Source organism: Panthera tigris, chromosome B4 (genome assembly GCF_018350195.1).
Source record: "Panthera tigris isolate Pti1 chromosome B4, P.tigris_Pti1_mat1.1, whole genome shotgun sequence".
NCBI lineage: Eukaryota > Metazoa > Chordata > Mammalia > Carnivora > Felidae > Panthera > Panthera tigris.
This window is the reverse complement of record NC_056666.1, coordinates 140,797,121-140,824,399: the sequence shown is the minus strand read 5'-3', so window position 1 is coordinate 140,824,399 and position 27,279 is coordinate 140,797,121. Positions and strand designations below refer to the sequence as shown.

General features: G+C 46.4%; 1 protein-coding gene and 1 pseudogene across 1 annotated transcript; one reads left to right on the top strand and one right to left on the bottom strand.

Moving 5' to 3' along the window:
- The first annotated feature begins 4,727 nt into the window (after positions 1 to 4,727).
- On the top strand, positions 4,728 to 5,824 carry LOC122240546 (annotated as a pseudogene).
- Positions 5,825 to 15,804: 9,980 nt separating this feature from the next.
- Positions 15,805 to 21,746, bottom strand: ACR (acrosin). Its single transcript, XM_007094021.3, has 5 exons — positions 21,630 to 21,746; positions 20,567 to 20,773; positions 20,081 to 20,364; positions 17,010 to 17,155; positions 15,805 to 16,463 (listed from the first exon to the last, which is right to left on the bottom strand). Exons 1-5 carry the CDS (start codon positions 21,704 to 21,706, stop codon positions 15,906 to 15,908), a joined length of 1,272 nt encoding a protein of 423 aa, XP_007094083.2. The 5' UTR covers positions 21,707 to 21,746; the 3' UTR covers positions 15,805 to 15,905.
- Positions 21,747 to 27,279: the final 5,533 nt, after the last annotated feature.

Genomic DNA, 27,279 nt, shown 5'->3' with positions numbered 1-27,279 from the left:
AAAATTAAAAAAAGAAACTAAAAAAAGAATAAGCCCAAGTAGGAGAAAAGAAATAACATAGATAAAAGAAAAGATCAATGAAATAGAAAACAAGGGAGGGGGGGAATAGAGAAAGTTAATGAGCCAAAGCTGGCCCTTTAAGATCAGTAAGGCTAGGCACCTGGGTGGCTTAGTCTCTTGGTTTTGGCTAAGGTCATGATCTCATGTTTTGTGGGTTTGAGCCTGGCGTTGGGCTCTGCTCTGGGCACGGAGTCTGCTTGGGACTCTCTGTCTTTGCTCCTCCCCTACTCATGCTCGCTCTCGCTCTCTCTCTTTCTCTCAGACTTCAAAATTAAAAAAAAAATCAGTAAAAAAAAAAAGTCAGTAAAGCTGACTTTAGTCCAGTGAGACTAATCAAGAAGAAAAAAAGGAGAGAAGATTAAAAATTACCAATATCAGGAATTAGAAAGGTGACATCAGTAGAAATATAGCACAAAGGCAGTCATTAGAAGGATAATAAGTGAATACTATGAACAATGTTATGCCTATAAATCTGACTAGCTAGATGAAAGGGATAAATACTTTGAAAGATAAAAACTACTAAAGCTCATTCAAGAAGACAGAGGACCTGAATTGCCCACCAAATACATATTAAAGAAATTAAATTCCCAATTTCATATCCTTGCACAAAGTAAACTCCAGGTCCAGATAGCTTTACTGGCAAATTGTACCATTCAAGGAAGAAATAATATGAATTTTACACAAACTCTTACAAAAAGCTGAAGCACTGGACACACTTCCCAACTTCTTTTATGTGGCCAGCATTATCCTGATAGCAAGATTAACACAAAGATGTTTCATGAAAAGGAAACTACAGACCAATATTCCTCATGAACATAAATGCACCATTTTTTTTATTTTAGCAAATGAAATCCAACAATATATAAAAAGGATAATACACTATAATCATAGTGGAGTTTATTCCAGGAACGCAATGTCTATTAAACATTCAAAAGTTAAGGGTTAAGATACACGCCTACATTATCTAGTTTTGTCTTACCTAGCTTAGAGGCCCTGAAAGCAATGACATCTCAGTATCAACAAACAAACCTTGTGTCCTGATCTTGGTTTCCAAATAACATTCTCCATTTAAAGGAACTAGGTCATCTTGGAGAAATGACTGATAACAGGACTGAGACAGGGAAAATACAAGATAAGCCTGGAGTATTTGTAGTATCAGAAAGTAAGGATATATTCAAAAAAATAAAATGTCACATGAAACGGACACAGTAGCCAATGTGAAAAAATTCGCAATTGCCAAAACTAGAGCAATGTGACTGACAGATTAAATAACATAGCGTTGGATTATAATCCAAACTATAAAATAAATATAGATGAGTCTAAAACTGCTAAAATAATAAATAAATAAATAAATAAATAAATAGGAAGAGACAAATATTCCCTACAGAAGAACTCCAAATAATATACATAGATACTACACCTTGCAGGAGCTGACACTTCATCACCACCACCCACCCCCCAAGAGTGGGCTAAATGGAGTGACTCAATTCTGAAGAATAAATATGGAAAAGGAATAGTGAAGTAACCTGGAAAACACTACCCTACCCAAGTGACCAAGGTTAACATCACCACTGATGTCACGTGTACATCATGGACCCCCCATAGGAGTGATGAGAAGGGCACTTCATCTCTATGGGATTCTTTCTGAAAACTCATAATCAAATAATCGTGAGAAAAACATAGAATAATTCAAATTGAGGGACTTTCTACAAAATATCTAACCAGTATTCCTCAAAACTGTCAAGGCCACATAAAATCAAAGTGAAAATGTGAGTAACTGTCACAGACCACGACACTAATGGGACCTGACACATAGAAGCAACATGGTGCCCTGGATTGGACTTTGGAACAGAAAAATAACAGTAATGGGAAAACTGGGAAAATCTGAATACAGTCTGGAGTTTGGCTAATAGTAACATACAAATGTTGATTTCTTAATTTTGACATATATACCACGGTGATAAAGATATTAACAACAGGGGAACCTGAAATTGGATGAGGGGCATACGGGAACTCTGTACTACTTTACAACTGTTCTGTAATCTAAAATTATTCTGAAATAAAAGTTTATTTTTAAAAAGAATCCAATATAATTTACCAGGTTAACAAAATAAAACCGTATGACCATCTCAATAGACGCAGAAAAAGCTTTTGACAAAATCCAACATTCATTTATTAAGTTTATTTTGAGAAAGAAAGAGAGAGAGTGCAACGGGGGGGAGGGGAAGAGAGAGAGGGAGACAGAGAATCCTGAGCAGGCTCCATGCTGTCTTTGTTTACAGTAAATATTGTAATATTATTACAATTTAAATAAAATAAATAGATGAATGGATATAGAAGATGTGTATATACACAATGGAATATTATTCTGCCATAAAAATAATGAGATCTTGCCATTTGCAACAACCTGGATAGACCCAGAGGGTATTATGCTAAGTGAAATAAGTCAGTCAGAGAAAGACACATACCATATGATTTCACTTACATGTGGAATCTAAAAAACCAAACAAACAAACAAAAAGCAGAAACAGACCCATAAATACAGAGAACACATTATTGCCAGAGGGCTAGGGGTAGGGGGATGGGCAAATGGGTAAGGGGAGTGGGAGACACAGGCTTCCAGTTACAGAATAAATAAGTCACGGGAATGAAAGGTACAGCATGAGGGACACAGTCAGTGGCATTGTAATAGTGATATATGGTGGCAGGTGGCAGCTACTCTTGTGGGGAGCACAGCATAACTTCTAGGCTTGTCCAACCTTTATGTTGTATACCTGAAACTAACGTAACATTATGTGTCAACTACACATCAATAAAAAAAGGCTGCTAGAATTAAGAAGTGAGTGCACCAAGGTTTCAGGATGCATAATTAATATACACACAAAAAATAATTCTATTTCTATATACTAGCAATGAACAATTGAAAATTGAAAATTACATTTACAGTAGTATCAAAATGTGAAATACTTAGGAATAACTTTGACAAAATACTGACAAAAAGCCCTGCACACTCAGACCAAAACATGGCTAAGGGACATTAAAGAAGTCTTAAATAAATTTTGTTGGAAAGACATACTGCATTAATGATTCAGAGGGCTCGATATTGTTGATTTGTCATGTCTCCTCAAACTGATCTACAGATTCAACATAATCACAATAAAGGCTTCAGCAGGATTCGTTGTATAAATCAATAAGGTGATTCTAAAAGTCATATGGAAATACTGAGGACCTAAAATAGCCAAAACAGCTTTGAAAAAAAATTGGAAGATGTACACTACCTGATTTCAAGACTTCTTGTAAAGCTGTACTCAGTAAGGTAGTGTGCTATCAGCATCAAGGTAAACTAATAGATCAGAGTAGAACCGTACATACGTGAACAACTGATTTTCTTCAGAGATACAAAGGCAATTCACTCGAGGAAGAAGTCTTTTTTACGCATGGCACTGGAACAACTGGATATCCATACACCAAAAAAAGAACTTCAATCCATAGTTTACCATACACAAAAATTAACCCAAAATGGACCACAGACCTACATGTAAAACCTAAAGCTCTAAAACTTCCAAAAGAAAACATGAAATAAAGTCTTTGAGGCCTTGAATGAAGCAAAAATTTCTTATATATGACGCAAAAAAAATGATCTACAGAGGTGCCTGGGTGCCTCGGTCAGTTGAGCATCTGACTTGATTTCGGCTCGGGTCATGATCTCACAGTTCATGAGATCGAGCCCCGTGTTGGGCTCCACGCTGAGCACGGAGCCTGCGTGAGATTCTCTCTCTCCCCCTCTCTCTGCCACTACTATCCTCGCCTGCACATGTGCTCTCTCTCAAAATAAATAAATTTCTAAAAAAGAATGCTCTACAAAAGAACATATTGATTAAATGTACTTAATCAAAATGTAAAACTTCTGTTCTTAAAAAGACACTATTTAGAGAATTAAAAGACAAGCCACGGACTGGGAGAAAGTATTTACAAACCATGTATGTGATAGAGGACTTATGTGCAGCATATAAAAAGAACTCTCAAAACTCTAAAAAAAGACCATAAAAATTTTTTAAAAAGCAAAAATTTGAACAGACCACCAAACAAGATATGTGAATGGCAGTAGACACATGAAAATATGCTTAACATCACTAGTCTTTAGGGAAATGCACATTGAAACCGGGCGATTTCCAGGTTGGTGAGTTCATAGCAGTGCTGGGAGTGTGGGGGGCCTGAGAGAGCACAGATCTCCACAGCGCGTCCCCCCGCATACTTTGCCCTATTCATCTCTTCCACGTGGCTCTTCCTGGATCGTACCCTTTTAAATAAAACGCTGAACAATCCCAAAACAAAAGAGCAAATTGAAGATCTGCTCTGGCATGGGTAAGCAAGAAGTTTCGAGATCATCTTTGTCGCCAAATGACTTCTAGAACCTCAGGACTTGACTCTGCCATGGGGGCGGGGTTTTGCTGTATGAATGGCCTTACAGTGAAACGCCAACACAAACAGAGAATGCACAAATGCCTTCAGGGCTGCTGCTAAGACTTCACAGGGACTTCATCCTGGGAACGTAGGACACCGGTGTCAAGCAACTAGCAGCTACAGACTTGCTCAGCTTGCTGCGCCGCTGCCCTCGTCCCTGCCTCTTGCTTCCCTCAGTACAACCCCTGCACCTTTTCTGTCAGATGCAGCCCAGGAGTGCCTCTCACAACTGCAGGCAAGACAACATATACAAGGGTTATCAGGAAACTGGTGTTCACGGCTCCTCATGATAAAGAAATCCTGAAATGTATGGAAACTGTGTGGAGCCCTGCAACAATCCCTGGAATGAAAATGTAGTGGGTACTAACCCACTGAAGAGAGATCTTCTGTGGGACACTTGCAAGAGGTACATGAAGGGTCTGAAAAAGACCTGTTTGCACAGGGAGTTGAATTCAAAGGCCACCTTGAAATGCTATACATGCATCTTTTCACGGGGGCAGATGTGACCATGGAGGTGGCCTTTCACATGTTTGGCTTTAAGCCTACAATTCCTGAATCCAGGACCTGTTCCAGACTCGTCTACGGCTAAATGCTGCAGACCCTGACGGCAGCGGCAGAACTCGAGGAGGACGGCCACTGGAGAGTTTTCATGTCGGTGGCTGGGGATGGGCATTTGATTGCAGGAGGAAAACTAAGTCAAGAAATGCCGATGTGAAGGATGTGTATATGTTAGCCACCACAGTCTCTTCCAAAAATCTGAAGCCAGCTGCACCTAAAGAAGGGTTTCGTTGTGAAGAAACATTAGCAGGTTTTAAGTGGGTTGGGAGTAGAATAAAAGGAAGCAACTGCGTGGTGCACAGCCAGGGGGCTAACAGAGGGGAGGGTCTGAAGGTTCTTATCACAAGGAAACCATGTTTCTCCTTTCTTCCTTTTTTTCTTTTCTTTTTGTTATATCCGTATGAGAAGATGGATGTTAGTTGAATCTACTTGGCAGTCATTTCACAATAGCTGCAAATCAAACCATCGTGCTGCATGCCTTAAAGGTATAGAGTAACATATGCCAATTATTTCTCAGTAAAACAGGAGTGGGTGGTGGGAAGGCCTCCTGGAAAATGGGAAAGAAGTCCTTTTAGTTCATTGGTTTTCCATGTGGAACTTCCCTTTGCATAAAGATGGGGTGAGTACAGCCATTGTTGCTAAGATCGTATCATACCTGGAAACCATGAACACAACATCAAAACAACAACTGATTAACGTTTATGAAAATATGGTTATCAAATTCAGAGACTCCTTTTTTTAAGTTTATTTATTTATTTTGAGAGAGAGAGAGTGTGCGCGCACACAAGCAGGGTAGGGGCAGAGAGAGAGAGAAAGAGAATCCCAAGCAGGCTCCGCACTGTCAGCGCAGAGCCCCCACAAGGGGCTCAATCTCATGAACCACGAGATCATGACCTGAGCTGAAAGCAAGAGTCAGGCACTTAACTGGCTGAGTCACCCAGGCACCCCTTTAAAAAAAAAAAAGTTTAAAAGACTTCTCAGTTCTTGTGTTATGCTCCAACTAACCTCAAAAGTGTATTTGAAAGGTTTCACAATTTTTATTCTACAAAAGACTATCCACAATTCTGTGTGATACTTGTTATAGTGCAGGTACAGGACATTAGCACTGGATACGACAGCAGCAGCCTCCTGAGAAATCAGAACAGCCAGGTGATTACCTTTACTTCTCAAAAGGGCTGTGTTGCTGCTGCTTGGATGAGCAGGACAGAACCAAACATAAAGTACTATCAGAGCTGTGGGTATTTCCTGACCAGAGTGACCGTGCCTTATTGGAAGAAGGATTAAAGAAACTTAGTAAAGCTCTGATTTAAAATTTTTTGAACCCAGGGGTGCCTGGGTGGCTCAGTCGGCTGAGGGTCTGACTTCAGCTCAGGTCATGCATGATCAGGTCATGATCAGCTCAGGTTCATGAGTTCGAGCCCCGCGTCGGGCTCTGTGCTGACAGCTCAGAGCCTGGAGCCTGTTTCGGATTCTATGTCTCCCTCTCTCTCTGACCCTACCCAGCTCGTGCTCTGTCTCTAAAAAATAAACATTAAAAAAAAAAACTTTTTTATGCAAATTTTTGAGCCTAGTGAAGAGTGAGACGATCGGGTCTTCCTTTCTGGTGCCCCAGTGAGACAGTACTTTGCACTGGTATGTGGGGCAGATCAACCAAGAAAGCTATGCATTGAATGCTTGTTAGTATTCTCTATTTAATCTGGACAAGTATCTTGTTTCCTTTTATTTCCTTTCTTTTTGGTCAGGTGACTAAACAAACGGCATAAATTTGAAATGAAATGGTCTTGAGGGAAAATATTCAAATTTTTCATAATCTTGAACGAAAGTCATTACATTAGAAGTATTATAGTTAACACTTTGTTCTTCCTTTACCAGAAACATAAGAATACAAAAGTGAGTTTTCTAATTAAAGTATGATTAAACCTAGTTCCATAGTCTTGTGATTGTGTATTGCACATTTTTGAAAGGCATATAAGTGTTAATGTAATTGTTGGTTAAGGAAATTAAATCATAAAGTGGGCAAAAAAAAAAGTGGCATTGTTCCCCATTCACTGTGGTAAAGTGCCATTGTTACATCACAGATATTTACAAATTAGAGTATTTGAAATAGGTATTAAGCATTTGTAGTTTAAAACAGTGTTACAATATGTGCCGTCAGCACCTCTGTTAAAGATGCTCTTGGTGCGGGGACACCCGGGTGGCTCACTCGGTTGAGCATCCGACCCTCGATTTCGGCACAGGTCATGATCTCATGATCATGATCTCATGGTCATGAGATTGAGCCCCAAGTCATCGGTCTCAGTGCTGACAACACGGAGCCTGCTTGGGACTCTCTCTCTCTGTTTCTCTCTCTCTCTCTCTCTCTCTCTCACTCTCTCGCTTTCTCGCTCTCTGCCCCTCCCCCACTCATGCGCACATGCACGTGTATGCTCTCTCAAAATAAACAAAAAAAAGATGCTCTTGGTGCAGTGTAAGTTCATTATATGTATTTACAATTATGACATTCATTAAACAAAACAATAATGGCAACACCCCTCTTGTCAGATTTCTCAGTGAATTCTCAGGGTCTGATGTGAACTGAAACAGCGTCCTGCATTGAATATGAATCAGGCATTTAATTTAATCCTTAGATAGCTAAAGAAAGTCAAACTGCATAGGGGCTTCCCCTCTACATCAGAGAGATTTGCTGATTTAAGAAAAGAATCTAAGAAGCTCTGAGTCTATTTAAAATTCTAACTTGAGTTATACCTTTATAAGTATATTTATTCTTTTGTCAGATGAAGTAATGCTAATTTTACTAATAAACAAAAACAGATTTTAGGTATTAATGAAGCACTAAATTGAAGAGCCAGTTTATTCTAACATTTGCTGGCTTCTATAAGAATTTGTGATCACATGAGTTCTATTTATCACCTCTAGTGTGGAAAAACATTCCGGAAGGTCACTTTGGGTGCATTCTATGGTCTTCTGAACAAGACTTTACAGAGAAGTGCGGTCTAATCTTCCCAAAGTGCATCCTGTCCTGTATAGCTCACAGAGTACCTATGCACTTGGGGCGTAGTTAGGAGGTAACAATCACCAGTCTTGGGTAGAATCACACTAAACAAATTACCTAGAGGATATGGCACTGGTATTAGAGAATTTATTTCCTTAAAAGAAGAGCAATAATACAAAGTTTAAACTGATTAGAATGTTCATTAAATCTTGGTTTGATGCAGCCATAAGCTAACATTTGGTTGAACTCACAGGATCCAAGTATAATTTTCAAATTATCGTATTGCCACAATTATTAATTTGCTCCTTCCTTACTTTCTAATAGCTGCATCTTGCATAAATGCAGAGCACCACTTTTCGGAATGTTTGAGGTTCGTTTTCAAAGGCTTTGGAAGAAGAAATGTGTAGAATTTTTGTTTTGTTTTGTTTTGTTTTGTTTGCTTTTAGGAATGTTGATTCTAATTTTGAAAGTGGCCTATATTCTACAAAGTAATCGGAACCAAGCTGTGTATGTGAAAAATATATACATTTACTGTGAGTAGACAGTGTTTCGGTGACTGGAGAGCAAAGTAGAAGCTGAAACGGTAGGACAGCCCATTCACCATCACTGACCCCACATCACCATGACCAGGCCGTCTTCACGATCCCATTCTGTACGGCAAGAACACTTTAACTGCTTTACTATAATGCAGCAGTTAAGTCATCTTAATCGAGGTGAAAATTATTGAAGCTTGGATTCTTATCTCACAAATTTAAAAACCCAGAATTAGGTTAACTTTTATAAATATTCCTGAAGTATATAGCCTGAAGAATCATTTTACCCTAACCACACTCCGGGATCTGTCTGGGCTGATATGTAGCATGAATCTGACACACTGGCACACACTTGCCTAACAAGGTCAATTGAGCAACAGCTCAAGCCACGCAGGAGGATTTAGGGCCAATTTAGGTCCCAGCCCTGGGCTCTCTCTGCACTGTTTATCTTCTTCTTTATGAAAATATCATGGAAATGAATGAATTCTCACTGAGCATGCAGATCAAAACTGGGATTTCCTAGAGCTTTGGGGAGAAGGAAAGACTTTGCGGAGCAAGACCAAAGCATACATTGGAACTAAACGAACAATAGAAAGGTCAATAAGGCAGCACAGGAAATGCTTCTTGTGAAGGACAAACCTATCATCACCCTAAAAGTGGGGGATAAACTGTGGCTAAGTTGTTGACTTGCGTGTGTTTGTTTATTGTTGCTTGTTTTTGTTTTTGTTTTGAATTTTTTAAAAGTAATCTCTATGCCCAACATGGGGCTTGAACTCGGGACCCCAAGATCAAGAGTGGCACACTCTACACTGAGCTTAGCCAGGTGCCCTGAGGACTTTGTTTTCAACACAAAGTGTTGCTCTCCCTCAGGGAGGCCCTGGGGGGTTGGAAACTGGAATATCTTTACATGGGAGACAGACCGCCAGCTTCTTCATCAGGCCTCCCCTGGAACTGATGCAGCAAAGACGTGAGCAGGATCTTAACGGCGAAACTTCACGGCTGTCGCTATCGTGTGCCCTTCACATGTTTTCCATTGATGTTTATGATGCTTGAAAAACTTAAATTCTATTTGGACAAATTTAATTTTATGCCTTTTTCTCTCTGCTTCCTTCTTTCCCTAGGTGCCCTCCCACATTTTGCTACTGTCAAATATTCTTGCCCTATTGCCTCACTGATAATACTTCAAACTTACTTATAAACTACATTTGTGGGGGAAACCCACAAATGACATATTACCACACAACCTATAAGAATGGCTAAAATGAGAAGACCAAGCACACCAAGTTTTGGCGAGGCGTTAAAGGTACAGACTCTCAGACACAGCTGATGGGGGTGTAGAATATGGCAACCACCTTGAAAACACGTTTTGGCAATTTTTAAAAATGCTAACCAGGGGCGCCTGGGTGGCTCAGTCGGTTGAGCGTCCGACTTCGGCTCAGGTCGTGATCTCACAGTTTGTGAGTTCGAGCCCCACATCGGGCTCTGTGCTGACCGCTTGCTGAGAGCCTGGAGCCTGCTTCAGATTCTGTGTCTCCTTCTCTCTCTGCCCCTCCCCTGCTCACACTTTGTCCCACTCTGTTTCTCAAAAATAAATCAATGTAAAAAAATTTTTTAAAAATCTTTAAAAAAAAATGCTAACCACACACCTACCACATGATCCAGCTCATAAGTACTTAGCCAAGAGATATGAAAGCATATGCCCACACAAAGACTTGTGTACAAATGCTCATAGCTCCTTTATTTGCAATGGCCAAAAACTGTGAACAGCTGAAAGTCCATCGCCTGGTGAACAGAACAACAAATTGTGGTTCAGCCACACAGTGGAGCACTCATCAGTGACCAGGAAACTGCTGGAACACACTGCCACAGAGACAAATCTCAAAATGATTGCACTGAATGAAAGAAGCTAGACAAAAAAAGGGCAGTCACTGTATGATTGCATTTATAATTTTTTAATGCAAATGAATACACAATGAGAGAGACAGATCAGAAGTTGCTTGGGCCAGTGGGGCTGCAGGGATGACAGAACGCCAGAAGGGAGCCTTCAGAGCGATGGGCAGGTTCACTATATTGACTGTGGTGCTGGTGCCCTGGGTGCATTCATATGTCAAAATTCACACCGACATACTACCCAGCCATTGCACCGAGTATTTACCCAAAAGATGTATATGGGCTCAACTATAGTGACTAGAAGCAGGTCACTGATGATTCTTGGTCCAAGAGTACTTTCTGCAGAAAACTGCATTAAGCTGATTTCTGTTTCTTGATCAGTTTTCTACACATTAAAGATGAACTACTGGGAAGCCTGAGTGGTTCAGTCAGTTGAGTGTCTGACTCTTGATTTTGGCTCAGATCATGATCTCATGATTTGGAGTTCGAGCCCCAGGTCAGGCTCTGTGCTGATGGTGCACAGCCTGCTTGGGATTCTCTCTCTCTCTCTCTCTCTCTCAAAATAAATAAACTTTTAAAAAAGAATGAACTACCTCCATTTTTTCTGCTTCCACTTAAAATTTACCAAAATTAGGGGTTCCTGGGTGGCTCAGTCGGTTGAGTGTCAGACTTCAGCTCGGGTCATGATTTTACAGTTTGTGGGTTCGAGCCCCATGTGGGGCTCTGTGCTGACAGCTTGTTCAGAGCCTGGAGCCTGCTTCGGATTCTGTGTCTCCTTCTCTCTGCCCCTCCCCCACTCTCACACCGTCTCACTCTCTCAAAAATAAATCAATGTAAAAGAATTTTTAAAAATTTTTTAATTTACCAAAATTATACTCATTGGGATTATTTTTTTCCTTGAAAATATAAAATTTCATGTATGTATCAAATTCACAATTAGATCTTGTACGTACATTCATTATTGTACGTCTACCACCACCCTCCCCCCCCCCCGCGCGGAAGGCTCAGGAGTCAGGGTTTTACCATGTGCACAGATTTAGCCACTGTCAAATCACTTTGTTACTGTTCTTAGCAATAAAATTCAGTATGAATTCTATTCTTTAAAAATACTTATCATTTGCCTAACAACCCTACAAGGAAGCAGTGAGCGTATCCCTCAGATGCCCTGATGCCCTCTGGTGCTGGCTCATCATGCAGCCTGTGTGTTTCTCCCCTGTTCTTTCCATCTCTGTGCAGCAGTACCTGCTCCGGGATCTGGGAGCCGTTTCAGGGTTACAATATCCACAGGGACATGAAGGCTATCAGAAGAGCCTCACTTCACTTATAAACAAATTCATTCATAATTTTTAAAATGTAAATTAGAACATCTGTTAGTTTTGCAAACATCAGTTTGATATAAACCAGTGTTGGCTTACATATGAGGAAATGGGCACATTGAGGGAAGGCTAAAGCGGAAGGCTAGATATTCCCTCCCAGGAAGGAAATGTGGAGCCCTACTGCAGAACATAATTTAGAGGAGGTGGGGCCCTATGTGCTAAGATGGAAATATGCCTAATTTGCTACATGAAAAAGGAAGTCAGACTAGCATAAACAGCGAATAAGGGGATTAGATTATATACAAATATATTCACGGGCATGGAAAGTTTCCAGAAGATACACGAGAAACCATCACGTGGATTCTGCAGGTTCTACCCAACCCATGGCCTCCCACGAGTGTTCCCCAAGCATAGGCTCTGTCTCTCCAGGGAGGAGACCCATGTGTCAGCGACAGATGACAGGCCCAATGAGGAGAGAGGGATGAGGATTCGAGTGTGTAAAGAAGAGAGAGTGCATTGGCACAAAAACAGGCTCAAATCAATGGAACAGAGTAGAGAGCCCAGAAATGGACCCACAAACATATGGCCAACTAATCTTTGACAAAGCAGGAAAGAATATCCAATGGAATAAAGACAGTCTCTTCAGCAAGTGGTGCTGGGAAAACTGGACAGCAACATGCAAAAGAATGAACCTGGACCACTTTCTTACACCATACACAAAAATAAACTCAAAATGGGTGAAAGACCTAAGTGTGAGACAGGAAGCCATCAAAATTGTCGAGGAGAAAGCAGGCAACAACCTCTTTGATCTTGGCCACAGCAACTTCTTACTCAACACGTCTCCAGAGGCAAGGGAAACAAAAGCAAAAATGAACTATTGGAACCTCGTCAAAATAAAATCTTCTGGACATCAAAGGAAACAATCAGCAAAACTAAAAGACAACCAATGGAATGAGAGAAGATATTTGCAAAGACATATCAGATATAGGGTTAGTATCCAAAACCTATGAAGAACTTATCAAACTCAACACCCAAAAAACAAATAATCCAGTGAAGAAATGAGCAAAAGACATGAGTAGAAATTTCTCCAAAGAAGACATCCAGATGGCCAACCGACACATGAAAAAATGCTCCACATCACTCATCATCAGGGAAATACAAATCAAAACCACAATGAGATACCACCTCACTCCTGTCAGAATAGCGAACACTAACAACTCAGGCAACAGCAGATGTTGGCGGGGATCCGGAGAAAGAGGATCTCTTTTGCGCTGCTGGTGGGAATGTAAACGGGTACAGCCACTCTGGAAAACAGTATGGAGGTGTCTCAAAAAAGTAAGAACTAGTCTACGACCCAGCAACTGCACTATGAGGTATTTATCCAAGGGATACAGGTATGCTGTTTCGAAGGGACACACGTACTCCAATGTTTGTAGCAGCACTATCAACAACAGCCAAAGTATATAAAGAGCCCAAATGTCCATCGATGGATGAATGGATATAGAATATGTGGTATATATATATATATATATATATATGTATATATATATATACACAATGGAGTATTACTCGGCAATCAAAAAGAATGAAATCTTGCCGTGTGCAACTACGTGGATGGAACTAGAGGGTATTATGCTAAGTGAAATTAGAGAAAGACAAGTATCATATGGCTTCACTCATGTGAGGACTTTAAGACACAGAACAGACGAACATAAGGGAAGGGAAGCAAAAAGAATATAAAAACAGGGAGGGGGACAAAACATAAGAGACTCTTAAATAAGGAGAACAAACAGAGGGTTACTGGAGGGGGTGTGGGAGCAGGGATGGGCTAAATGGGTAAGGGGCATTAAGGAATCTACTCCTGAAATCATTGTTAGACTAGATGCTAACTAACTTGGCTGTAAATTTTTTAAAAATAATAAAAAAAATAAATGCTTAAAAAAAAAGAAGAAGAGAGAGTGCCAGAAGAATGTGTTCTGGATCCTGGGAGGCTCTGAGGAGGAGGGATGATCTGAAGGTGGAAGGAAACCACTGGTACTGCAGCTCCTCCAAACTTGTCCCAAACCCTCCACACCCACCCCCATTCCCTAGCCTGAGCACACCTTGCCCCACCACTCCCACCTGCAGATCCACGGGGCTCTGGCTCAGGATTCAGGACTGCCCAGGAAGGGTGAGGGCAGGTCCGGAGCTGCTGCCATGACTGTTTCTGTTCTGGATCACGTGGCCCATAGCTTGGTTTCTGTCTCGCTGTGTGACTGACTCTGAGTTTTATTCAGTGTTTAGAGGATATCTAGCATCTGACACCAGGGTACAAAGCTTATGCACCCAGTAGGGAGAGTAAGAAACTGGCTTTAGAAGAGACAGACCAAAGCCAACAAAAAGAATAATGGACAATCTTAGCAATGTCAGTTCTTAGCCAAGGCAGATAAAATGTGGGGTTTTAATTTAATCAAACATTGCTACACTACAGAGCTATGGGCCACCCAGACCAATTTGCAAGCTTTCCTTTGTAGCCTAGCATTTCAGGGATCATGAGTGTGCAGATGGTATGCACCAGAGCGCCTCTGCAGATAAACAGGAGGTTACCCAGCATCTCCTCGCCAGTTGGCTCTAAATTACAGCATTTACAGCGTGTCAACTCTGCTCTGAATGCTTCCTATCTGTCCTAATTTCATTGTCACACAACCCTCTGGCCATATTCCCAAGGCCACACAGCTGAGGAGGGGTAAAGCAGGGTGTTTGTTTGAACCCAGTCAGACTGATGAATCCTGAAAACGAAGACGCGTGCTGCTTCATCCGTCTCTGTTGCCGCCCCAGCAGGAAGAGGACAGGGTCCTTGGTCTTCCTCACCCCAGGTTCCTCCCTCATGCTCCTGCACCTTCTGCCATCTGTCTTTGCAACCAGCACATGGGACCATCTCGCACATGAAACGTGCACAGTTTGGTGAACAGAGAAGAGAATGGATGCTTCTTGCAGCAACTGCCCAGCCAGGAGCCAAGAGGGTTTCTTTCTGGGGCCTGCCATCTTTTCTTTTTTTAAGCTTACTTTTATATATTTTGAGAGAGAGAGAGAGAGAGAGAGCAAGCAGGGGAGGGGGAGAGAGGGACAGAGAGAGAGAATCCCAAGCAGGCTCCTCACTGTCAGCACAGAGCCCGACACGGGGCTCAAACCCATGAACATGAGATCATGACCTGAGCCAAAGTCAAGATTGGACACTTAACCTACTGAGCCACCCAGGTGCCCTTGGAGCTTGCCATCTTTAATTCTCAAGTGGTTAATCCAGCATTTAGGTTTGGTTTATGCCCAGACCAGAGTAGGCAGTTGACCTGAGCCCATCAAGATCTTTCTCAGGATTTACAAATGGACATGAGCAATTCTGGTTGAGGGCAGACTCCTGCCTGGGGTCGGCCATGCAGACTGAGCACTGGTCGGCCACTCTACAAAACTTCAGATTGGGGTCATTCTTCCAATGGATTCAGATGCACACCCCTCCTTCTGAATCAGTTCAGCTCACAGGAGTACTGCCAGCACCCACCCCTACTAATTTAATATACAGAGACACTGAGTGTGAAATAAAGACCATAACTGGCCTATAGCCCCAGGTCACCTTGTTCCAACTTTAAAAATCAAGATTTAGGGGCACCTGGGTGGCTCACTTGGTTGAGCACCCAACTTCAGCTCAGGTCATGATCTCATGGTTCGTGAGTTCGAGCCCCACATCAGGCTCACTGCTGTCAACACAGAGCCACTTCAGATCCTGTCTTCCTCTCTCTCCGCCCCTCCCCTGCTTGTGCTCTCTCTCTCAAAAAAAAAAAAAAAAAAAGGCTTTATAAAAATAAAGATAAAAATCAAGATTTAAAAAACCACAACTGATGTTAACATATAAGCAAGTCCACCTTGTTGGAGGGTGAAAGAGGGAGGATAGATTTGATGTGGGAGGGTTTGGACTGAGTTGGAGAGGGCAGGTAGGAAGAACTCCAGAAAGCATCTCTTCATGGATATGTATTTATAGTTATAGTTATAGTTATTTATTTCATCTTTTTTTTTCTCAAGAGTGAAGGGCTCACTGGGTCTGTTGGGAATGGGGTTGGATCAGGAAGCAGCCGTCAGTTCGGGGAGGTCTGTGGTCTCCATTTCATAATACCCCTTTGCGCTAGAAAAGGTCTTCCCCTTCAAGATCTCTATGAGTTGCTGTAGCCGCTTGGCAAAAGAAAGCACTTGGGGAGGTTTAGTGATAGGTGGGGGTGCGGGAGGGGGTGGGGATGGGGATGGAGGCGGGGGTGGGGGTGGAGGCAGGGATGGGGCTGGGGGTTTGGGTTGGGGTCGGGGTCGAGGTTGAGATGCAGGGGGATGCGCGGGAAGTGGTTGAACAGGGCGTTGGAAGTACCAAGGAGGGCGAGCAGAAGGGTGGGAAGAGGGGCGTCTGACTGGGGGTGCTGGAGTAGTGGGAGGGGGAGGGGTGGGCACTTGAGCCATGTGCAAGACATTAGAACCGATCTTGGAGGCAATCCAGTTCAGATAGGGCCAGGTGGCCGTGTAGACTCCAGGGCGCTTAGCACGGGCACAGCCTACCCCCCAGCTTGTAACTCCCACGACCACATAGGTATTTGCCACGTTGTCTCTGCACATGAGAGGACCGCCGCTGTCCCCCTGCCCAGAAGGACACAAGAGTCACTCTCTGCCTGAGCCACTTTTCCCCTGCCCAGAAGGGCCATAGGCTCTGGAAGGACAGTCTCTGGATCACATGACTTCCTGCTGCCATGAACACAGTGGTTGTGGCAAACTTTGAGTTGGTACCAACATCTTCGGTTGGAATGTGAGAAGGGTATGGATTGTCGTGGGTTTCCTTCCAGTGAGGAGGGAGTAAGCGACCCATGCGTCCATGCATGTGGCTTCACGCATACATTGGCTTGTGTACACGTGGATTGGGAGGTTTTGGATTCTGGCGAAGAGAGGCAAGCATTCTCTTCAGGGGTGGCGGTTGGGTGGTTTGACCCCTGTGCCATGGCAGAATAAGCTCTCGGTGTGGCGGCTGGTCCTCTGTAGGGGCAGCAGGTTAGTGTCTCTCCCCACCCTCGCTGCTGGAAGATGGGGCCAGGGAAGGGGTCACTGGAGCAGGGCCCTAGCGGTAGTGTAGCTAAACAAGAGGGACTCAAACAAGAGGTCGGCTGGAAGTGGGCGCCTGAGGGGAGTTACCTGGCAGGTGTCAATCTTGCCTTCAGGGTACCCCGCGCACACGTTGGTGGACCGGATGCGCCCGTTGTACCACTGGGTGGAGTTACATAAGTCGAGATCGATGAGGTTCACGCGCGCCTCCTGCAGTGTAGGTGACGTCCTGTAGGCTGCAGCCAGGCGCCTGGCTCAGTGGTCAGCGAGCACAGACATGTGCTGGGAAAGCCCTGCCCCGTCCCCCCCCACAGAACCCCATCGCCCCCAAATGCTCTGATTAAACCCATGAAATAAAACCATTAAACCCGTGGGAGCGAATGCCCCTGGCCTCTCCTCATATAACCCCGAGGAGAAGAGCAGGCAGGGTGTGGGGTGCAGGTGGGCGTGTGCAGTCGGTAGATGCAGATGCGGCTCCAGGGCTGTGTGTGCTGAGGGCAGATTAACAGCCAGAGTGTGTCACCTCATTTACAGCCCACAGCAACCCCCTGCGTGGAGGGCTGTGACTCGCCTTTCCTCCACTTCGTCCTGGCAGGGAAGTGGTGAGGCCGGGATTCAGACCAAGGTTTTCCTCTACACTTAAGCCCAAGACACACGTCTCATCCCCCATAGCACAGCTCTGGGTCACACTCCCTGCTTTTCACCCGGGATGCCTCTGCTCAGCTGTGGACGGGAGGAGTCCCTCCCGCGTGCCTCCCTTCTGCTTTGAGGAGATTCTATAAAGGGAAGAGCTGTGGGGTCGTGTCCACACACAGACAGACCTGTCAGGGGCGCAGGTGGTTGGAATGACCTGAAGTCAAGTCAGAACTTCCTTTACAGCCCCAGATGCTCCATCATGACCTTCGGGCTAAGGAAGGTCCAGCCCAGGCGATGCCTCGATCAGCCAACCTCGCATCTGGCTTAGACAGAGCTCAAGAATAGGTGCAGCCATTCCCCCTTCACCAGTGGCCCCCGCAAACAGAAGGGCCCCCCTACAGCATCACCCACAGCCCAGCCACCGCCTGGTGGGGGAGTCTGAAATTGCCTGCATACAGGTGGCGAGGTGGCAGTCAGACCTGGAACGTGGCGATGCAGGCCAACGTGAAGCCAGAGCCACATGCAGCAAGGGCGGGGGTGGGGGGGGGAGCTAGGCACACAGTAGGCACCCGGAAAACAGCTGAATGTGCGTCTGTGTGGCTTTGAACATGTTTTGGGTCCCTTTAGCTCAGCTTTGTGTACCATCCAAGCAGCAGTGAGAGTGTTGTATGTGCCCCGTCCCTGAGACAGGGGTGACACTGAAATTGCCACAAGAAGCCTGCTCATTTAAGGTGAGCTTTTTTTTTTTTTTTTTACATTTTTTACCTAATTTTGAGAGAGAGAGAGAGAGACAGAGCACAAGAGGGGGAGAGGCAGAGAGAGAGGGAGGCACAGAATCTGAAGCAGGCTCCAGGCTCCGAGCTGTCAGCACAGAGCCCGACGTGGGGCTCGAACTCACAAACCGTGAGATCGTGACCTGAGCCGAAGTCGGACGCTCAACCGACTGAGCCACCCAGGCACCCCTAAGGTGACCTTTTAAATCTATGCCACAGCCTACAGAGTCTGGACAGCCACAAGATTCATTGTCAAGAGCCAGGTGTCCTGAAACAGAAAGGGGGTTCTCAATCCCGACACCTTGGCTTTACAGGAAAAATGCTAAAAAGGTCTGCAAGCATTCAAAATTCAGTAGAAAAGGAAGACCACCCCCAAAGTGCCCTTTCAGCCCCAGAGCGTGTGGGTTCAAGGAGGACATAGAAAAAGAAAGGTCTGAAGGAATGTCACGGAACTTTGGAGGCTGAAGATTTCTTTAAGACTTGGTCTTGGCGGTGGGGGAGTGTTCACCAAAAAATGATAGAAAACCCATTACGTTGAGGGGAATTCTAGAACAAAAGAGACTTTGCATGATGTCCAGGGTGTAGCTGGAAGCCTAGAATCCTTTTGAGCGAAAGGATAGCAAAGGTGAGGGTGGGGGTGGGGGTGGGGGTGTAGATGGGAACCCTGAGATCAGTACCCCCAGGGACAGCAAGAACCCCGGACTGCTGTGCCCATGTCCAAGTGGGTGGGCAGAGCAGGGTAGGCCGGTGAGTGGGAAAAAAAGAATGCTCTAGAGGCCACGGCAGAGCCATGGACATCAACAGCCAGACAGAGGTTGACACCCCGGGCCAGGGAGAGAAGGCCACAGGCCAGCAGAGGCCAGTGAAAGCAAGGGTGCCTGGGAAGAGAAGCCCTTCCCTGAGGGACAGAACGGACAGCAAACCTGCCCGAGAGCGGAACCAGCCTTAAGAAAGAAGAGTTACAGGGAGCACCCTGAAACTACCAAGGTTCTGTCACCAGGAAAGCCTGATTTGTGACTCGAAACGACTGCAGTGCCTTGAATTGGGAGCCCTCGATTTTCCATTATCAAGGGACACAAGAGATTTCAGTCTTGTTTCACATCCCCAGTGTGACTGGGTAAAGATTTCCATGAGACCACCTTTGGAAACCCGAAAGGCCTAACCTGCTGGTCAAACCCTTGCTGCCCACTGCTGACCTGCAAAAAACCTCTCCTACAGTGAAAACGAAGTAACTCCAAAGGGCAGGGTGGGTTCTGGCATTGTGACCACCAAGGGTGGGGAGGAGAGGTGCACTGATCAGGACCAGGAGGGCTGGGCTCAGGGGCTCAGAGCTCAGAGACCACGTGACCGGCCCCTTCCATTCACAGATGGGGAAATGGAGGGCCAGAGAGGAGAGGGACTGGCCCACAGCCACAAGACCCTATCCAGAGCTCTTCTCCAAGTTTCAGGAGCACCCGCTTCCAGAATGCAGCAGCTAGGCTCCAGGCCCCAGATACAGACACAGGCTAGACCCCGTGCTAAGAGCACCAAGGTTCTCCTGTGCCTGAGTTCAGCCTTCCCTTCGGCGACCACACTAGTCATAAGTTGTGAGGCTTTGAACAGTTTCTCCAGCTATAAAACGGAACCTACTTACAGGACTCTGGTGGGGTCTGGGGGTCACTCCACCAGGCAGCACATATTACCCCTTCCCCTCAGAGACCACCAAGAGAATGACCAGCAGTGTCCCCCCTTGAGAGCCCCCTCCATACTCACCATTCTCTCTTAAGAATCCCCAGCCAGCCACCCAGCAGGCCTGGGAGACTCTGGGTGGGCCTGCCCTAAATTGGGGCAGGCAGCCGGATCCGATGAACTGCCCACATGGAACTGGAGGGGTGATCTTCAAGAGGGCAATGTCATTGTACTCTAAACTGGGGACGTATTTCTCATGGATGATGATTTTCTCGACATATCTCTCCTGTTGAGGCGGCTTCACTGGTTTATCGCTCCCATACACAATTTCCCTTGCTCCAAAAATCAGTCTCCAGTCATATACTTTTCTGTGGGCACAGAGGCAAGCCAGGTTATCCTCAGTAGGGACTGGCTCGACAGAAACCGCTGGTGATGGTGACCCTCAGAGCCCTCCCCTGTCAAAGGTCTGGTCGCCACTAGGCCCGGGAGGCTGCACAGAGAGCTCTGGGGAAAGTCCCTGCCCCAGAACAGCCTTCCTGAAGACCTCCCCCCACGCGTTCCCACACGTACTTTTTGGAACCGAAGCAGTGAGCAGCCGTCAGCAACCAGTGGGAGTTCAGCAGGGTGCCTCCGCACGCGTGGTACCTTCGGTTGTTGTGGGAAGTGAAGACCTGGAGGCTGACCATCCAGGGCCAAGCCCCGAGTGCCGCATCCTGCCCTCCGACGATACGGACACTCCCTTGTGGGTTCTGCCTGAACCGTAACCCACAGGGGCCACTGAGGAGAGACCAGGGGCACGGTTCAAACCGAGAACAGGTCCAGCCTGTCCTACCTGCACAATGGGGGAGGTAAGGCTAGGGGTCTGCTGAAAGTGGGGTGGCCCAGAGTAGGTAGAGTCCAGGGGGGACGATGCTGAGGAGAAGCGCTGTCGGGTGGTGGCGAGTCCAGGAACCACAGCGTCCGGGAAATGGTTTGGGGGAAAGAAAGGGCCACGGGAAGCAGGACAGACAGTAAGGGCCCTAGAAATGTAGGAGATCCCTAGGCAGACGGGGAGGCTAGAGGTGTCGAGGCTGCAAGGCAGGGGTGGGTGGTGGCAGAGGAGGCAGAGTAGCCAACGCAGGTCCAGTGGCCCCAGGTATGGGGAGCCGCGGGGGTCCAGGGACAGGAATTCTGGGAGCCGGGGAGAGGCCACAATAGTTTGGGGGTATCTTGGAGGCTGTAGGAGTCTAAGTTGGAGGGGGGATCCCAGAGGCATGGCGCGATGGTATCCTGGGGCCTTAGGAGTCATACACAGGTGGGGACACCTCAGTATCTGTGGGAATAAAAGGCCTCCTAAAAAGTAAGACTTGATGTTCCAGAGGCAGTGAGGCCAGTCTCCAGGTGAGGAAGAGGTCCCAGTGTCTGTGCTGTGGGAGCCACAGGAACCCAGGGGTCAGCCCTGGGGCCCATGGGCTGATGAAGCTGGGAACAAGGACGGTCTGAGTCGGGGGTGTAGGTCACACCTGTGAGACCCAGGAACGACTAAGGCCCGCGCTTGGCCTCCTCCCTCGCCCTGGACGGAGAGTCTGGGTGGGGCTTACTATTCAGAAGACACTCTCTCCACACACACCCCAAAGGTGTCCCTGACACTTACTCACACGTGGCGTTATCTTTGGCAACCACAGACACAGCCAAGACCAGCAGGATGGCAGTTGGCAGCATCTCCACCATCCTCCTGCCCCAGCCTGGCCTGGAACCCTAGCGACTTCACAAAGCCCTGTGGCCTCCTGACCAATCAGCAGTGCGACCTCCCACCCCCACCCCCCCAGGCATCAGGCATCAGGCCAGGCAGGAGCCCTTTAGCTTAGCTGGTTCAGGCTCAGAGGAGTTCCCAACTTCCTGTTCAGGTTCCCCCCCCCCCCCGACTCCTGGGTGCAGCCCCCTCCCTCTGTCCCAAGGCCAGGATCTTCATTCCGAGTTACCCTTCTGAGGTCCCATATCATCTGAGGTTCTAGCTTTGTGCAAGCTCGGGGTCTGCCCCTCATGCAGGCTGTAAGCACATTTCCTGTTCCAAACATGGATTGAAGGGCAGCTCTGTCCCTCTGTGTCAAGATGGCGCATGTCAGTGGTTACAAGGGGTCAGGTTAATCAGGTCAGATTAATCGATCCTTAATACTGTGTGGGGAAAACTGTCTTTCCTCTTCCAAGAACATGCTATCAGCACACTTTTCAGAGAGCCATTCTGAATTTCCTTAATTCAGCACTTCAAAGCCCACCTTTCTATTCATTCCTGAGTATCACAAGCTCTGGTGTTTCCTACCTGAGTGTCTCCAGGCCTCCCCTCTGGGACCTACGTGCAACAAGGTGTGTCTCCTATACTTGAGTGTAAAGAACTCTCATTACACTTAACTGAATATCAGAAAGTTTCATTTCTTCTGATTGTCAGGAGACTGTGTCTCACCTACCAGAGGTGACAAAGGCTCACCTCACACACCTGCGTGTTAACACGTTTCACCTCTTCTGTAAGAGTGTGAGAGATCACATCTCTACCTGCATGAAGGGCAGTCTCCCATCCTCGACCTGAGTGTAAGTTCTCCACTAGTCAATCTGAATGTCCGGAGGGTGCACCTCTCCTACCCGAGTGTCGGGACACCTCGTGTCCTGAGTATTAAGGGTTTTCAGATTTCCAGATGATCTTTATTCCTGTAAATATGAATGTCATACCTTCTCATCTCACGTAACTTTCAGGAGGTCACATCCCCCTCAACTGAATGTCCAGCAGGTCTTGAACATCCTACCAGAGTATCAGGAGCTGTCATCTCTTCTTCCTGCATGTGAGGATGTCTCTCTTCTTCCATCTCAAGGCCAAAGGCCTCGTCTGGACCGCCTGAGTGTCACTTTGTGCATCTTCTCCACCTGAGAACCAAGAGGTCCTATATCCCCTATCTGAGGCTCAGGAAGTACATCTCACCACTGTGAGCGCCCTGAGGGTTCGCCTGCCATACTCAAGTGCCAGGAACTCTCCTGTCCTCCACCTGGCTGCCAGGAGGTCTCCCTCCCTCCCTAAAAGTCATGAGCTTTCATCTTCTCTACCTGAATATCACAAGGTCTCCTTTGCTCTGTGAATATCTGATATTCTCGTCTCAACTCTCTGACTACCTGAAGGTTTCCTGTCTCCTTCCAGGGCATCTGGAGCTCTCCTCCACCTGAGAGTCAGGTGATCTTGTCTCTCACCTCTTCTGCTATGTCTGGAGGTTCCAGCTCTTTTCTCTTAGCAACCAAGGGGTCTCCTCTTCCCTACTCGAGTGTAACAAGGCCTTGCCTTCCCTACCTGCACGTCCAGTGTTTCCATCTCTTCTCCCTAATTGTCAGATGTCTCGTTTCCACTAGACAATTGTCCAGACATCTCATCTCGCTACCCAATTGTCAAGAAGCTCTCATTTTCTATACACGAGTGTCCCCAAGTCTACTCTTCTTGCAGGTCAGAAGACCTTCCCTCTCCTATTACTGGGTTAGGGTTGCTGACAATACTGACTCCATCTCTGGCCCTCCATCTTGTTCCTGTTTGCTCAGTGACCTCCCTTGGGGCTATGTGTTCCGGGCACCTTGGAGATTGATATACACACCTTAGGAATGCCTGCCAAGGCCAGGATGGGGGGAGGCTTGTTTTCACCCCCTCCCCCAAGAACCTGTTGGAGATAACATAGTCTTTCCCCTTGCCGAGGCACAGGTGGTGACACAAGAGCTAATGAAAGGTCGGCTGTCCATTAGGTGCAATCTCACTACCGCCCTTCTGCATGTGCCTCATCTTATGAAATCTTTCAACTATGCAGTCATTCTCTGCCCAATCCACCTGAATAAAACTCTGTAAACAGGGGCGCCTGGCTGACTCAGTCAGTAGAACGTGTGACTCTTGATCTCAGGGTTGTGAGTTCAAGCCCCATGCTGGGTGTAGAGCTTACTCAAAATTAAATCTTAACAAAAACAAACAAACTCAGAGTAAACAGTATGTAGTGGCCTGCTTGGTCTTCCAGTCTCAAAGTGCCTTCTCTGGGGAATACTTTCCTGTTCCTCCTCCGGCATCTTATCTTTGTTTAGCAGGGAGTGACAAGGCCATATCCCCCCAATTAGTGGCAGAATGATTCCACTTGAGTTTTGATATGCATTATTTACCTTCCTGACAAGCAACAGGTTTTCTTTCCCCTAGAGGAATGTAATTGGGTCTCAATAACATCAACTATGTGAGTATCACAAGATTTTTATCACTGCCCCCTGCATGTCAGTGGGGCGCTCTCTTTTCTACCTGAGTGTAGGGAGTCATCTCTCCTAGGAGAGTTTCAGGGCCCTTGTGCACTTTACCCGACTGTTAGGATTTCTTACTTCTCAGACCTGAGTGTCACAGAACATATTTCTTCTACCTGATTTCAGGAGGACTCTGATCCTGTGTTTAAGTTTCTTTTTTTTTTTTTTTTTTTTAAGCCTTCATATCAGGTGGTCTCTCCTCCTCTACCTGAAGTTCAGGAAGTCCTATTTCACAAACCTAAGTTACAATTCACCTCCTGAGGGTTAGGAGTCCTCACTTATTTTAGCCAAGTGTCAGATTGCGCCTGATGAAGTAACCAAAAAGGCTTTGGAATTACACAAGACATTGCAGCAAGAATTCAAGAAGTGATCATTGAAGTTTTGACTATTTAAGAAAACACCTATTCAGGTGTTTTTATAGGATTTTGATGGGTATAAAATTGATATGGTATTTAGGTCCATGAGAATCATTTAACGGAATGATGTCAACATTAATTTTAATGCTAATATGTACAATTTTCTAGAAATCACAACCTTTGCAGGTATTTAACCATATGACGAAAATGTTAGTTATAAGATTCAAGATGAAAAGTAGCACCTAGTTTTTCAAAACATTTAGGGTTATGCAGTAACAAAGTTGAAGGCCCAATGTCTAGATTCTAGAGGACAACTACTATCTGACTCCACAGAGCAACACTCCTGATTTTAGAAGGGGCTGCCAGTCCATACCTGCCCCCATGGCCACAGTAATGAGGGATAGGAACATGGCCTACCAGGTCTAATTCTGTCATTAACCCTAATGGAAAAAGCAAACATCTCAAATAAGAGTGACTTCTCCACGTTGTTCCAAAGCACAAGGGAGAGAGGCAGGAAGGTACCAGACGGTAGGAGTCTGGGGCCAGAGGAAGGGATCCCAGGAGTGCCTGGGTGGCTCAGTCCGTTAAGCATCTGACTTTGGCTCAGGTCATGATCTCATGGGTCGTGAGTTCGAACCCCACATCGGGTTCTGTGCTGACAGCTCGGAGCCTGGAGCCTGCTTCGGATTCTGTGTCTCCCTCTCTCTCTGCCCCTCCTCTACTCGCTCTCTCTCTCTGTCTCTCTCTCAAAATAAATAAACATTAAAAATTTTTATTTAAAAAAAGGGGGTCCCAATGGCTACTAGAGGCTTGACTCAAGCCAAGATGAAGCTCCCAGCACAGGGAGCAGGATGAGGGCTTCCCCATCCCCCCCCACCTCACCTCCCTCCTTCCCTTCCCACCCCCATATGCCCCCTTGCTTCCGCAGCCTGATTCCTGCCCCTCGCTTCTGAACTCCCACCCCTGCTCCCCTGACCAGTCCAACTTCGCAGGCACTGAAGGTTCTGACTTGTCTTCTGAGGTATGAGGGTGGGGGGTATTCATTTTCTCCCCCAAACCCCTTAGGAGCCAGAGTGGGTGATGCCCTTTCTATGGAAGGCTTGTTGCCTTCCTCTTCCTCCTCCTCTCTTCTGTTGAAAAGCTGTACTTACCCCAAGCTCTGACCCAGACCCAGAGAGACCCAGGGCTCCTCGTGCAGAGGATACCAGCCCCCAACACCCTGGCTCAGGCAGACAGCAAGTCAGGCAGGGTCCCACCTCTGCCCCCACATTTAGACCCTCCCAGTTCCTTACTCCTTGACTTCCTTCATGGCCTCTTCTGTATGCTGACCACAGTTTCTGACTTGAAAATGAAAACTAAAATTTTGAAAAAGCTGAAAATTTGAAGTTGTGGGGCTTTCTAGATAGCCTGCAAGCCTCTCAAGGTCCAAGCCTCACAGGGCCTCACCCTCCCTCCCAGGCCAGCCGGACCTGCACGTGCTCCCTCCAAGCACCTCTGCCTGCCCCCACCTCCTCTGGGTGAAGACACCGGAGTCTGTCCGTCTCCCAGCCACTTCACTCCCTCTGGGATCTTCACACTTTCCGGTGGTGTCTCCCACTGGTCCCACCCCTGACCATCGATAACGCAAGTCAAGGTCCACGTTTATTACTGTCAGATCTGCACTCCACCTTGACCCAGTGGGGCCAGGATCTGCCGGCACTGCCCCTGCCACGACCCTGTCAGGTAACTGATGCCTGGGGAGCCCTCTCCCAACTCCCGCTGGGCCTCCTGTGCCCCCTCTGTGAGAAGATATCCATCCATCCACACTGTTCACCCTCTCTTCCACCCTTAAGGTGCCTCTGCCCTTCCTGTGGGTGGGCCACGCCCCACCCGGTGCCACACTAGCCTTGCCACATCATTGGCTGGTAGCAGCCAGCTGCTCACATGACTGTCAGCTCGGGGTGGGGGGGGTAGTAAAGCCCGGACAAGGGCAGTAGCCGTGGGGGCAGGACAGCAGGCACAGACATGAAAAGCTTCAAAGAATTCAGAAACAAATGGACACGGTGGGGGAGGTGGGGCAGGGGGACAGAGGACAACTGGACTCCTACCTCAGGAGGGCTACACTCAGTGAGCTGGCGGGCAGAGAGAAAAGCTTCCAGACAGGAAGCATGAGCTGAGGCCCGGCAGGAGTCCGGAAGAGATGCGAAGAGAAGGCCGGCATGGGGACGTGGGGTCAACAAGGAGACTGAGACAGGGCTGAGAGCCACCAGTGCATGTGGCCGAATGCTCGTGTCAAGGCTGAGGTTCGTCCCATTCAGGGGACAGCAGTTTGTGCTCCCAATACCTCCTCAAACAGGCAACTGAGAGACGGCTTCATTTCTTATAAATTTATTACATAATAATATTATAATAATTATTATCAATAATAATAATATAAGAAACATAGATCTCTGTGGGGTGTATCACAACGTCAGGGTCAGGAGGCCTCAGGACTGGAGCAGGGGTGAAATCCCCCGGATGGAACTCCATACAAAAGGAGGGGTGAAGCGGGACTGACCCTGTAAAGTTAAAAACCCAAATTGAACGGAACCAAAAACCCACAGGTGAGTGTGAGACTGAGGGTGTATGTGGCAGTCTGTTACAGTGACTGCTGCTGTGTGTGACCTG

Bases quoted from the DNA above. Each gene is read 5' to 3' on its own strand.
- ACR (XM_007094021.3), bottom strand. From the start codon at position 21,706: ATGGTGGAGATGCTGCCAACTGCCATCCTGCTGGTCTTGGCTGTGTCT. The intron at 20,774-21,629 runs GTAAGTGTCAGG...GTCTCTCCTCAG, and splicing joins AAAGATAACGCCACGTGTGA to TGGCCCCTGTGGGTTACGGT. The intron at 20,365-20,566 runs GTACGTGTGGGA...CTGTGCCCACAG, and splicing joins CACTGCTTCGGTTCCAAAAA to AAAAGTATATGACTGGAGAC.